Below are 13,309 nucleotides of genomic sequence, written 5' to 3'. Positions count from 1 at the left end.
CTTTTTATTGGCTGCGTTCTTTGCGAGTGAGCTCTTTGTGCGTGAATGGGGACTCGCGCAATTTCCGAACGATTTACTTTCGATTAATTTTCACTTGCATTCTGTCACAATTTTTATTTCATTTCTAATTGTATAAATATTAAATTACGATAATATTACATTTAATATATGCATCCGATTATATTATACATATTTTCAATTATATTGAAATCGATCAATTTAAAGTCGTTTTATGATTTTGATTTCGATTTCTCATTTTCAATATTACAGATCTTTCTTCCACAAGATTAGCAAATTTCAGTAATTGTTATTAATTTTTTACAATACAATAGGGCATCGATAATCGAATGTGCCGATCAATTAAAAATTTCGCTTAATTCTCGCCGATAATTGAAAAAAAAAAACCGTAAATTTTTCGTGAAAGACGCGTGTTCCCCGCGGGAGATTATTAGACTGTCGGGAATATCTATAAAGTAGCTCTTTCTCTCTCTTTATAAGGCTCTTTGTATCATTGAGCATGCACTTGAGTGGGTGTAATCGTAAGTTGAGAGAGAGAGAGAGAGGCAGAGAGAGAGAGAGATTCGACGACCGGTAATTCGCGATCTAGATTTTTGCGTTTTCTACCGTTTCGTCACGTATCCTACTATTTTGACGTAGTAAAAACCATGTATCGAGAGTCTCACCGCGTCGTTCCTTCATAAGAGAAGGTTCACATACGTCTTGTCTACCATCCACACTCTTATATCCTTACTCTTGTTTGTGTGTAGATTGCCATATATATATATATATATATATATATATATATAATCTCGAATTTCTCGCAGCGCTAGTTTATCGGCCATTCATCCTCACGCATCTCAGCGGAAATATACGCGCGCAAACGGTGTTATGTACACAATTACAAATACGAATAATAATATCTGTATCGTCACAACATATCGCGTCAGTAGTGTACAACACATTCGACTAGCACAGCTCTCTCTCCTCGCGCAATAATAATTCGCAATAATAGTCGTTTACTTTGTCTAAGTTGATAAAAGTCTTTCTCTGGTCCGAAAGAAGTTATAGATACTTAGGCACTTGTTATCTCGTCTAGAATCCATATATACGTACGAATCATGAGTTGTAATTATCGTGCTAGTAACCGGCAATTATCAGAACAAGGGCAACGAGACTAATTAATAATGAGAGCAATAAGAGTGATTAGATCAACCGATGTGCCTCTCGCGTGTAATATGGTTCGTACTTTCCACCCTCCTTTAATCCTCTATGACTTTAATTTTATTTTAGCGAATCACAATTTGCTCGTTGTGTAGAAAAAAATTTATCCAATGAGAAATTATGATGAGTGGATAGAAAGTGACCACGTCAAGTTTTACGTTTACTCTTACGAAGTAATGGTAAATGTTTGATAAAATGCCATAAAGGATTAACAGATGACGAGCCCTGTAAAAGAGGGTTTTAGATTGCTAGAACAAAGTAGACGAATTAAAATGTTTAGAATTATCTCTGTGAAATAACATTTTTAATTAGGATAAATTGTAAATTCGGGATTTTTTTTCTTTATGCAAGTATTTTATTTTAATGTATCTTTTGAAATCAATTTTTTTTTTTTTTTTTTTTTTTTTTTTAATTTTGCGATTAACTGCTTGCAATTTTCTCTTTTTTATAAAAATTAAAATAAATATCAATTTTCAAGCTAATTATTAAAGTCGAAAATGAAATTGTTATAGTTTTACAAAATAAAAATTCTTATATTTTATTTTAATTCGTCTATTTTTTTCAATGTGAAGTACACGCGCGCGGCATTCGTCGTGTCGTCCTTGGTCAGGACAAATCGAACCAAAAACGGAGATTAACGTTAAACGGGATCAATGGTAAATCTCTAAAGGACTGTTTCTAGAAGTAAACTCAATTCCATCGAGGGAGCCCGGGTCCTCCCGAGATGCTTCGTCAACTTTAGTCTCGCGACCGTTCGACGTCGAAAGGACGAAGCTCCGTGCCGCAACGATTCGTCTCGATCGTCTCGATCGTCTTGATCGTCTTGATCTGTCGCGTGTCGCGGCGAAAATATATATTCTAAGAATTTATTATATACTTCTGTGCGCGCCTAAAAACGCGCGATCGAGCGTGACTTGATCCGCTCGATCGAAACTCGCACAAATCTCGATAGAAATACCGAGCCAAGTTAGGAATCAAGGCGATCCAAAATGTGTCGGATAAAACACTCACGCTCGGCTAGAAAATACTCGCTCGAACGAAAATACATGGTTCATTGGTGCCCGAGTGTATCGCAGGATGAACATCTTGTGAACGTCTCGAGCTGCTACATCTTTTCCCCGTTTTTCCCCCTCTTTTCCTTTTAGACTAATTGCAAGCCAACTTTTTGTTCCTCGAGTAGCATCTCTCGATCCGCATCTAAATATAGCTATAAATATTCAGAACAGTTCAAAGTGTCCTCTTCGGGACAACAACAATTACGACGATATCGAACCGTGCGCGGTTTAAATCCATCCAACTCGCGCGATCTCGATTCGGATGATTCCGCTGGTGACTTCGACGTTACTTCATCGTAACCGACGATCTCGATCCTTCGACAACTACTCCCGTTCGTAGGGAGTAGGAATTTTCGGGTTACGTGGACGACGTTTGCGTCGCGGAGAGCAAATTTTCGTCCTGCTAGGACGGCGGTTGTCGCTGTTGTTGCTGTTGCTTCCGACTGCTGCCGCGATGACGGTTGCCGGAGGGCTGTAGCTGGCGATATACGGGCTGGCTCGGCGGCTGCTCCTGCAACGGCTGATAACCGATACCGGTGATCGGATGCTGTTGCTGCTGCTGCTGTTGATGCTCCTGCTCCTGTTGTTGGCTACTGCTCCACGGCTGCTGTTCCGCCACGTTCTGCTGTAATTGATAAGACAAGGGCTGGCCGCGTCGTTCCTGTAATAACAGCTGATGCGCCGCCCGGTCCATTTCTTCGCGCGTCATGTCCAACGCCTCTTGCATCTCGCGCGATGTGTACCGCACAAAGTCCGGGTCGCAGTACTTGCCTAGACCTTGTTCCACTAGAACCTGAAAAATGTACAATGACGAACATTATTAGAGATTGAAATAGATAGCGAGAAACTATTAATACACACAGGCAATATTCGTATAATTTGACTTTATGTTACAATTAATTCCAACACTAATTATATCGTTAATAAGTTAGTTTAATTGATATCTATATTCCACTGGAGGATAAGTTGAGATTTGCTAAAATAAAAAATTAAGGAAATAATTTAGATTTGACAAGGACGCTTAAATTCAACAGGCCCGGTCCTCGATAATCTTTTTCATTTATTAATTTTTCGTTTTATAATATTTTTTTAAACTCACCCGACCGACGAGGCTCTCCGCGCTCCCGATGACCTCAAAGTTGGGCTTCCGGTCCGCGGGACTGCCGGGCATGCTGTGGGACAGGCGCTCTGCGCCGACGCTTCCGTTACTCTCTGCGGCCCAGGAAACTGACGAACGAGGAGAGGCGTCAGAGTGTTAGCTCGAATAAATCACGCCCTGCCTCTTTATTGCTTTCGATATTTCGCCAAGGCTTGTTTTACATTAGCGAGAATAGCGCACACAAACCGATTAGTGACACATGAGTGTTTCTTGCAAGCATCGCAAAATTATTGGGTATAATCGAGTTGGGGTTAAGTAAAAGCGTTAGGTAACAAGTCCGTGTTAGGATATTAGTTCGAAAGCTGACAGAGCGCGTGTTTCGAGCAGCGATTGACTACCTGAGCAACATTTTGCTTCGAATCCCCACGTCTCTCTTCGTATGTTCTTGTCGATTCCTCTTGGAAAATTTCATTTGCCAAGAGATGTAGGTGCGAAGATTGAAAAATAATCGAATGAAGAATGATTGTACCTCAAACTACTTGATTTCGTGAATAAATTTATGTGTTACATCAGTTTTCATTCGATTAAATATAATTTTAAATACCAAAACAAATTTTTATTATTTTTTTTACAAAATAAAAAATATTTCATTATTATGTGCTTTATAAATATCCATTATTTATTAAAATGTGGAGAAATTATAAAGAAAATTGCTGAAAAGATTAAGATATATAAATACATAATTTGAAAAAAAAAATTAATGAAATCCGTAAAAAAGAATAAAGAAAAAAAACTGTTGCTCGTGTTTGAGCGTGCATCGATATGCTTTGATATTAATCCTTTACGATCGACAATGTTCAGAAATGCGACAGTATTAAATATTCCATTTTATTTTGTTTTACCCAAACGTAGTATTTTTTTCATGAAATACAATAAATCATAATTAAATATATAATCTATATATCATTTTCAGTGCATATAATGAAAAACGAAGATATCCCATGAAGTAACGTATTGCCGTAAGACAATTCATGTAAAAATCATTTCGATCTCGTTTTGGGAAAGTGATATTTTTTCGCAGTATATCTAGGAAGAGATCTCTACTGCGTAATACACGCGATCGCAAAGGATTAATTCGCGTGCGTTAATCACCTCTGCCGTGGTAGGACGCTCGGTGCGACAAGCAGGAAGCGCAGACACGCCATTGTCGCGAGTCTACGTCGGCGAGGAAGCCGGCGACGGCGATGGCCTGGTTCTGTGCCATTTTCAGGCCGTTGGCGATGGTGCGCGTGCCGTGGCCCGACGTAGCAGTACCGGTCGCGGACGCGGACCCCGTCGTCGTCGTCGTCGTCGTCGTCGTCGTGGCGCCGGCGACGACGGCGGCGGTGGTTGCGTCTCGCGACCGGAAGCTCGCCGGAGCCGATTTGCCGCCGGCAGTCGCGGCATCACGACGGACCCTGGACCGGCGCTTCGTCGACCGGCTACCCAGCATGGTAACGTGGGGTTTTCCTGTCGTGCCTCGCACGACGCCGCCCTCCGAATGCGGGTTCCACCTGCCGGAATCGCTCGATCCGCTTCCCGTTGACGTGTCCTCGTCGTCGCAATCGTCTATGGCTGCGTGCGAGCGGACACGGAGACGATTTATCAATGAGACAAGCCCACATTTCTTTCGTCCGTAAATCAATCTTATTAACGCGACAAAATCTTTTTGAACGCGATGTTGAAAAGAAAAAAAAAAAAAAAGAGAAAAAAAGAGATTATAAAACGAGAGAAGTTTTAACAGCAAATTTCTTAAAATTTGTTTATAAAATTACGTGACTGAAATTTGAAGATTGAATTAGTATCCAGTATCAAAAAAATTGCGAGAAATAATTATTCTCTTTCTTTTTTTTTTACCGAATCGTATTATAGTTTTTATAATATATATGTTCTTTCCTTGAGAGGCATAATGTTCGCGTAACTAAACCGGCATTCCCGTACCGTGATTACTCCAGACTGCGCAATCGACGCAGCAGCCCCGCGACGCATAAGTATAGTAACAGTTTGTCCCATTTGACGAGGAAGCGGGGCTTGAGCTCGTGGCGGTGGTCGAGGTGTTTGCGCTCGTGGTGCACGACGCGGTGATAGTCGTCGTCGCGACACTCGATCCACTTGCCGTGCCTTCCGCTGCGGTTGCTGAAGCTGCTGCTGCCACCGCTGCCGCTGCAGCGGCGGAGGCATGCGTGATGCCGATGCTCGGGGTGCCGATGGACGAGGGTGGTGCGTTCCGTCGTGGCGGAGGTGTGGGTGGCGTCAACTGGTGCTCGATTCCATCCTGAAGACTGCACGAGCGTGCAATACGCACACGCGGATAGGGGGCGAAAAGGGAGAAAAGACAAGCGTAAGGTCGCTCTTGTTAGTACGTTAGTGCATGTACGCGTAACAAATCAATGTACGTACTTCCGAATGTCTCGAGATAATCTGAACCAAAAAATCTGAAATGAAGTCTGTCTCTTAGAGAACAACCGTTATTCATGTCAGAATAAATGCTATAAATTATGCTTATTTTAATATATATATTTAATATTTTTTTATGTCCCTTTTCTGCGAAAATCTCATATTTCTCATTGCAACGAAATATATATGTATTAATTAATTTATCACAAAATTATTTTAAATTCTTTTTATTAAAAGCTTTAAATATTAAAATTAAAAATAAAATGATCTTTTTTTAAAGAAATTTTTGAATAATTAAATTCATCAGGAGAATCAAAATAAGTAAGATAGATGAGATCTAAGATGAAATAAAAAAAAAAAAAAAACAGAGAAATGTATTAGAGAACAACCGTTATTCATCATTTATTTTTATGTTGGGATATTATCTTCTTTCTCTTTGACATGTCCAATTAGTTTTCATCAGATAATTTTATGCAAAATTTACAGAAATTACCCATCTCAGATCTCATCTATCTTACTTATTTTGATTCTTCTGATGGCATTAATTCAAAAATTTAAAAAAAAAGAACGGTTTTATTATTTTTGATTCTAATATGTACTTAAAGCTTTTAAAAACGAATTTAAAATAATTTTGTGATAAATTAAATTTCCTTGTAATTTAAGCCTTAAGATTTTTATCGAGGCATTTGGAGATACTCTACAAGCATTATTATCAAGTATAGCATAATAATTAATAATAATTAATAGTAGATGCAACATGCGATCTGTTGGATGTAAGTGTCACATTTTGCGAAATTCAAACGTATTCCGTTTGCATCTCGAAATGCGTGTGCGTCCCGTGTGTTTAATTCGTAACTCGGCTCTCGTTTAATTAATCTTCACGCGAATACCGCATTCCCGGTCTCTTGTGAAAATGTTGAGTGAGATCCTGGAGGGGGATACTTAATTTATAAGAAAACACATGCAAAACAAGCAATGCTGATGAACAAAAAAAAAGAGAAGCCAATTACGGATCGCAGAGCCCTAACTTGTCTTACCATATTCGTTATTGGGATGAAGATAGTTACGGCTACCCGATCCACTGAAACGTACGATAGTAAACAGAAGAGCGAAATGAGAGATGATACGAATCACGCTCGCGCGGTGCGAAAAAGTCTGTTAGAACGACTAAACAAACATCTTCCCGCGAATGGGAAAATTCAACTGATTTGCAACTAAAAAATCCGAGACTCCATATCATCGATAAACACGTTATCGTTCCTTTATTATTGCTTTATACTCATTATCGCACGTTTATAACAATTTACAAAAGAAGGAAGTAATTAAAACTTGATGCATCTATAGCGTTTTTTTTTTTCCCTTAAATTTATAAAGGTAATTTACTTCGCGATACATTGAGCCATTTAAAAAATAAAAAAAAAAATTAAATTGATGAGTATTCTACACATGCATTATGACGTGATACCGAGAGAGAATGATGTTGTCGTAGGGAAATTAAAATTATCGATTATAGTCAAACGAGAGACATAATAGACTAACAAAAATAGAGTACTGGTTACGACTTATCGCTCGCACGCGTTCTGTACTTACTCGACCACCTTATATGCGCTTTGATAAGGCGTCTGTTGTATCGGATTGCCGAAAGCAGCAAGGGGTCTCAAAGGTATACTCTCTTCGACGCCCATCAATCGCATATTCGTTCCCATCTGATTCATCGCACCGTCACTCAAACCCCTAATTTATATAATTATATAAATTAATTTAATTATTCCTTGATATTATTAAATTAGATTTTATTATTTGCGATAAAATAAAGTCAAAATTTATTTTATATTTTAAATATATATATATGGTTATTTTGAACATTTGGAGAGAGAAAGAGAGAAAAATTTCAAATGAAGAATTATAAAAATGATAGAATTGATGCACAATAAATAAAAACGTATATGTAATACAAACTAAAAATGTAAAGAAATATTACCAGAAAAATTAATTCTACATTTTTCTATCAAGAAAAAATTTAGAAAGTTTGTTTAAAAATACGGGAAATACTCACCCTGCTACATTTGGCACAACTTGACGAGTAAATTTCTTGGCGGCATCCGGGATAACGGTCCTCCGTAACGAAGCGTATGGTAAAAAGTCTATAGAATTGGTCGGGGAAGCCTATAAACAAACAGTTTTTGATTAGAAATTTTGATTAGTCAGTAAGATTATATTAGAATTAGATTTCTGCGATTAGAAAGAGATTACTTACCTTTGCAACAGTAGAGTTAACCTTTAGCGATCTTGCCCTGTGGAAGCTATGATGTCCTTTTCGCATGCTGGACCATACGCTGCCAAAGAGTGAGTGGTTTCTCTGAAAAAGTATTCTCTAGTTCAATTTACATGTTAGAAGAAAATTTTTTACATAGATTAATGATTGAATATAATTGCTAATTAATATACATCCTAGTTTATAGAAACTATTATTATTTAATTAGTACTCGAAGAGTAAGCTTACCCTGTGCATAGGTTCTGGATTGTCATCGAGAAGTTCCTCTAAATTACCGGAAATTGCACGTTTTAATTCGGGACCAGCTTCGTGTAACGTTCTCAACCCGGCCTTTCAAATTAAATTAAAATTACGTTTAACATATAATATCTTAGTATATTATACAGATATTCTAGTTACTCCGATCTCTTCAAGGACTCACTTGAAGGGTCACGGTGTTGAGACAGTCTCTGTCTCCATCTTTCATTTCTTGTTCTTTGCGTTTCTTGAATCGGCGGAAATAGTCCTGGATGAGGAAGGTCGCGTAAAACTTGCCGACCGTCACTTCATCGTCCACTGGAAGAATCGAGTCAAAGCGTATATTCAGTTTCGCGAAAAAAAAATAAAATAAATTTAACGGTGACAAACGCTTCCTTCACTTACCTCCGGGCGGCGGAACAACCTGATCTAAAAGCTTCGGACTCGTTCTCTTCCAGATCTTTTTGATCACCGCCCTGAGCTCGGAATTCGCGTCGTCGATGTTACCCTCCGTCTTGATCCTCAACGAGGTTCTTACAACGGCGAACAGCGTCGCGTTAAACAACACGGTGCCGTCGCTGTTCAACGGCATATTCATCGAGACGAGTCTCTGAATTTTACAATTTCGAGATTAGAGATATAATCGTAATATTAACTTTATTTTTAACTCAACAGTTTTCTCATTTTACTCGCGCGATTTCATTAGACTCGAACTTGAGCGATAGAAATAATGTTACATCAGATACTGTACAGAGAAAATTAATTAATATGAAAATAGGAATAATAATATTTTTTTATATAGCGTAATATAAGGTAAAAATATATTTATTTTTTTTTGTATAAAAAAAGTAATATTATTTTTTAAATCGGTACTATGACGCTATTGTAGACCCTCCTATTATATATAGATATAGATCCATAATTATAAACTCTTCATTAAACTTAGCTGCTGACCTTACAAGCCACTCTATGGGGGCACAGCTTTCCGAAACCTAAGGGTGGCGATATTTTTCTCAGCAGCGTCACTACGTCGAGATGTTTAATACGTCCCTTGGCGTCGGGATCGTACTCGGACCACAGGCGAATAAACTCGTCCAAATGATGCGGTCCGAGGATCGACCAATCTCTCGTCAAGTAGTCAAAGTTGTCCATAATAACGGCAACGAAGAGGTTGATGATCTTTTTCGCGAAATATATAGTACAGATATTAGATTTAGTATTTAAAGAAATGAGATATTTTCTAAGATTGAAATCAAACACAATGAAATTACTAGAGACGAGCACTTACGAGAAATGAGCAGAGCACGTAGAAAGATATGAAGTAGGGAAATGCAATGTCCGATCCGCAACCCTCCGCTTTAATGGCTTCGTCACTGAGGGGATCGCACTTAACTTTGCTCGGCTGCAGCGAGCAAGCCATCATGATCTCTTGCCAGCCCTCGCCTATATTCGGAAATATTCAGAAGGATCATTATTTTTTTCAATAATAACTATACGTTTATCTTTGAGAGAGATTTATCGCATTTCTCATCGAAAGAATAGATCTGCTGATCTCAAAAATTTCTCTCCATTAAATATATATATATAATGAGTCTTGAATAGAATATACTTACCGGTTGCTGATCTAAATAAGACCAATACGGCTTGCGGAAAGGATTGAAAGTTATTATTGCGATTTATCGACGTTTCATCATCTATCTTAATTTTTCCGAAGACCTGGAAAAAAAAATGCTAGCGTGAATCGTCGTTTTTTTAAACGCTTTTAAACGCGCGTCGCATTTAATGAATCGGTTTTGTTCACCTGCATGCCTATCACAGCGTAAATAAAAAAAAGCATTATAATGAGAAGGGCGACATATGGCAGAGCTTGGAAGGACTTGATGAACGTCCATAAAAGCGTTCGGATGCCCTCTCCTCTGCTCAATAGCTTGACCAATCGCATTACGCGAAACAGCCTGAAGAAATTGATGGAAATGATGGAGGATCCAGGCTGCAAAGATCGTAAAATGGTTTACTCGCAGCTTCACTTCCGGATCCTTAAATAATATAATCGCGGATATTGCCTCGGGTGCTCCATCAAAGTCGAGTGATACTTACGTTAACTTCCGAGTAAACGATGTCGATGAAACTTCCGAGCACGATAATAAAATCAAAGACGTTCCACGCATCGCCGAAGTAATTCTACAAATTAATAAGAACGGATAACGCCGGTGAACACATATGAAAGATTCTTCAATGTAATGCGAACGTAATGTGTATAATGGAGAACAAATACGTGCATAAACGCGAGTTCGCACCTTGAATCGAAATGCAGCCAGCTTGAAAACAAATTCAAGGGCGAACACGGCGGTGAAAATCATATTGAGAACGTCCAGAGCCTTCGTGTAGATTTCCGGTTGCTGATAGAACTTCATCGCGAGCGTCACGGTGTTTATCATAATTAGGATGAATATCGTGTACTCGAACGGTTGGGAGGTGACAAACCACCAGACTTTGTACTGTATTCGATGCTTGGGTATGTATCGGCGAACTGGCTTGGCCTTTAGCGCGAACTCGATGCAATTTCTCTGCACAGAAAAACGCGACTGTTGACCCTTTCACCACACACACACACACACACACACACATCTATATATACGGAGAGTCTCGTGTGTGATCCTAAAATACATATTTTAAGAATATGAAAAAAAAAGTATTTAAAAAACCGATAAAATACAGAATAGAGTATCTGGATACGTAATTTTTTTTTATTAATAATGATGTTTAATAAATTTTAATAAAATTGTACTACATTTCATTTTCAATTATTGTAGATTTAATATATAATAATACATCTCTTTAAAGCGCTTATTTCAGAGTTAATTGGAAATTAAAATATTCTTGGGATCACATATGTATGTCTCTTGTCATAATGTAAGTGCTATTAATTTGATCATGGAAACGTTAACAATTGAACTATTAATTGAATTGAATTTGATATACTCACTCGCGATATACTCACCTGATTTTTATCGAGCTCGCAATTTTTGTACTCTTGCTCGCCCTCGTTTTGAAAGGTGACAATAACGAAACCGACGAAGATGTTCACCATAAAGAATGCGATGATGATGATGTAGATGATGTAATAGGCGGCCACTATCGGCCGAAAGTTATGAATTGGTCCATAATCCTCTTTGTTGGAATCGATCGACCATTCTAACAATCTGTCAGCAGGCAGGGAACAATATTAGGTAATATTTCGCACCATTAGAGCTATCTACCCTTATTTATTCTCTCGCAATATTGTTATACTAAAACTACATTTATCGAAATAATCAGACGATAAGAAACGAATTCTCTTAAAAAATAATGTATTGTCTCGACATTAAGAAGATTGTCGTGAGAGCGAAGGAAACTTCGCTCAAGTAATCTTCTCTATTTAATTCGCGATAGAAGCCGCTCGAAAAAAATGCTTCTCGAAACGCGAATGTACTTACGATGGCCAACCTTCGAAAGTCGATACCGTGAAGAGAGTTAGCATCGCTTTGGCTACATTGTCAAAGTGAAAACGCTGCTGAAGCCACTCTCTCTGTTTCACGACCGGTCTGTTCATATTACCGTCATCGAATTCCAAATAAGTACCCCTAGAAAAGAGAGTATCTTGCACAGTTTTTCTGAAAGTGGGCTCTATTTGAATTTCTCAATTATACGTGAATTCATGTTAAAAATCTCGTTACAATTTTTCTCTTTATTACGTTTAATATATTACGTAAATTTTGTCATCAGCAGAACACTTTACTATGATATATACAAGATCATCGATGATTCTTTTAAAAAAGATATTTGTGTATCCACGTGTCTTGATATTTGCATTTAAGCAGAATTATATATGTTTATTTAATCGATTTATTAATTTATAATGTAATGAGAACTTACTGGCAGTCGTTCAACGTCATTTTCGATGCATCGGTGCAAAAGAAAAATTTGCCCTATATAACACAAGAAGTTCATCAATTTCGATCGCCGTTAATACGGGACTAAATTTTACGTGTTCGTTAATATGGGACTAAATTTTACGCAACATGTTAAAGCTGCGGGTGACACGCTGGCGTTTCTGAAATTCAATTCAACGTCATTCATCGAGCTAAGTAATTATTTTCTGTACAAATATAGCGCTCATATATGTATATATACGTGAGTAATTATCTTATTAAATAATCGATTCAACGCGTTTATATTTGCGACGTAATGTACTTAATTACGATGCGCTTCAGTCTTTAATTATTGTTGCGTAAATAAGAAGATACACTTTACTACAAGTCTCCAGATATTCTTAGACTTGTCACGTAAAATTGAACACAAAGACCGCCAGCGCGTCGAATTATAGACAACAGCTGTGAATCGGCCATTCTCATTTTGCAAGAGCATTGTCAGCGGCAGCAATAGCGAGACGTGATCGAGCAAAGTATAAGAGAGTGTTAGAATGTGAGGTGAAAACGTGATAGGAAAAAAAAAAAGAAGGAACATTCTTCGTCAGCACGTGCATACATATGTACAACAAGGTATGATGCGTGCGGTTTTCCGACGGTTCCGCGGCTATATCCGTGTACAAAGTAAGCGTAATTCTGTCCCACGCTTGGCTTGGAGTGCATAAGCACGCTGAGGGGGAGAGGTGTTGTCGGTGAGAAAAAACGAGGTTCTTCGCCCTCCCCTCGCTTTGGAACCTGCGTCACGCCCATGTGGACAGAGCGACACGGTGCAATAATCGCGAGGGACATCACCCTCTCAAGTCTTCCGAATTACTGCACTCGCGAAAATTGATTTAATTCCCTTCGCCGCCTGTAAGTTTTATTCGATCTCAAAATTCCTTCGCTGTATCAAAATTTTTGCACGTTATCCACAGTTTTAAGCTGGATTTTAGCGCTAAAGATATGACATTTATTTCTCAAATTTGCCTTTCGTTTTAAAAAGATGATATTTTTCTCAACGTATATATTACAGACCCCT

General features: G+C 38.3%; 1 protein-coding gene across 5 annotated transcripts in view; it reads right to left on the bottom strand.

The window, feature by feature from the left end:
• Window positions 1–1,750: 1,750 nt before the first annotated feature.
• Window positions 1,751–13,309, bottom strand: part of LOC115245961 (muscle calcium channel subunit alpha-1) — a 63,516-nt gene continuing 51,957 nt past the window's right edge. For 3 of the 5 annotated variants that reach the window (XM_029824491.1, XM_029824493.1, XM_029824494.1), the window contains 19 exons: window positions 12,239–12,291; window positions 11,800–11,946; window positions 11,325–11,526; window positions 10,621–10,890; window positions 10,421–10,504; window positions 10,125–10,313; window positions 9,937–10,039; window positions 9,612–9,766; window positions 9,278–9,502; window positions 8,729–8,933; window positions 8,508–8,641; window positions 8,315–8,416; window positions 8,069–8,170; window positions 7,868–7,977; window positions 7,402–7,545; window positions 5,356–5,696; window positions 4,528–4,989; window positions 3,376–3,503; window positions 1,751–3,069 (listed from right to left, as the gene is read on the bottom strand). In XM_029824491.1, the coding sequence (XP_029680351.1) occupies window positions 2,680–3,069; window positions 3,376–3,503; window positions 4,528–4,989; window positions 5,356–5,696; window positions 7,402–7,545; window positions 7,868–7,977; window positions 8,069–8,170; window positions 8,315–8,416; window positions 8,508–8,641; window positions 8,729–8,933; window positions 9,278–9,502; window positions 9,612–9,766; window positions 9,937–10,039; window positions 10,125–10,313; window positions 10,421–10,504; window positions 10,621–10,890; window positions 11,325–11,526; window positions 11,800–11,946; window positions 12,239–12,291 (3,546 nt within the window). In that variant the 3' untranslated portion in view covers window positions 1,751–2,679. Of the gene's footprint in view, window positions 3,070–3,375; window positions 3,504–4,527; window positions 4,990–5,355; window positions 5,697–6,848; window positions 6,893–7,401; window positions 7,546–7,867; window positions 7,978–8,068; window positions 8,171–8,314; window positions 8,417–8,507; window positions 8,642–8,728; window positions 8,934–9,277; window positions 9,503–9,611; window positions 9,767–9,936; window positions 10,040–10,124; window positions 10,314–10,420; window positions 10,505–10,620; window positions 10,891–11,324; window positions 11,527–11,799; window positions 11,947–12,238; window positions 12,292–13,309 lie in introns of all 5 variants that reach the window. The other 2 variants (XM_029824495.1, XR_003885625.1) reach the window with 2 other exon arrangements.

The sequence above is a fragment of the Formica exsecta genome, unplaced genomic scaffold (genome assembly GCF_003651465.1).
Source record: "Formica exsecta isolate Colony F162 unplaced genomic scaffold, ASM365146v1 scaffold138, whole genome shotgun sequence".
Lineage (NCBI taxonomy): Eukaryota > Metazoa > Arthropoda > Insecta > Hymenoptera > Formicidae > Formica > Formica exsecta.
The sequence above is the reverse complement of the archived record's forward strand: the minus strand, read 5'-3'. Positions and strand labels throughout refer to the sequence as shown.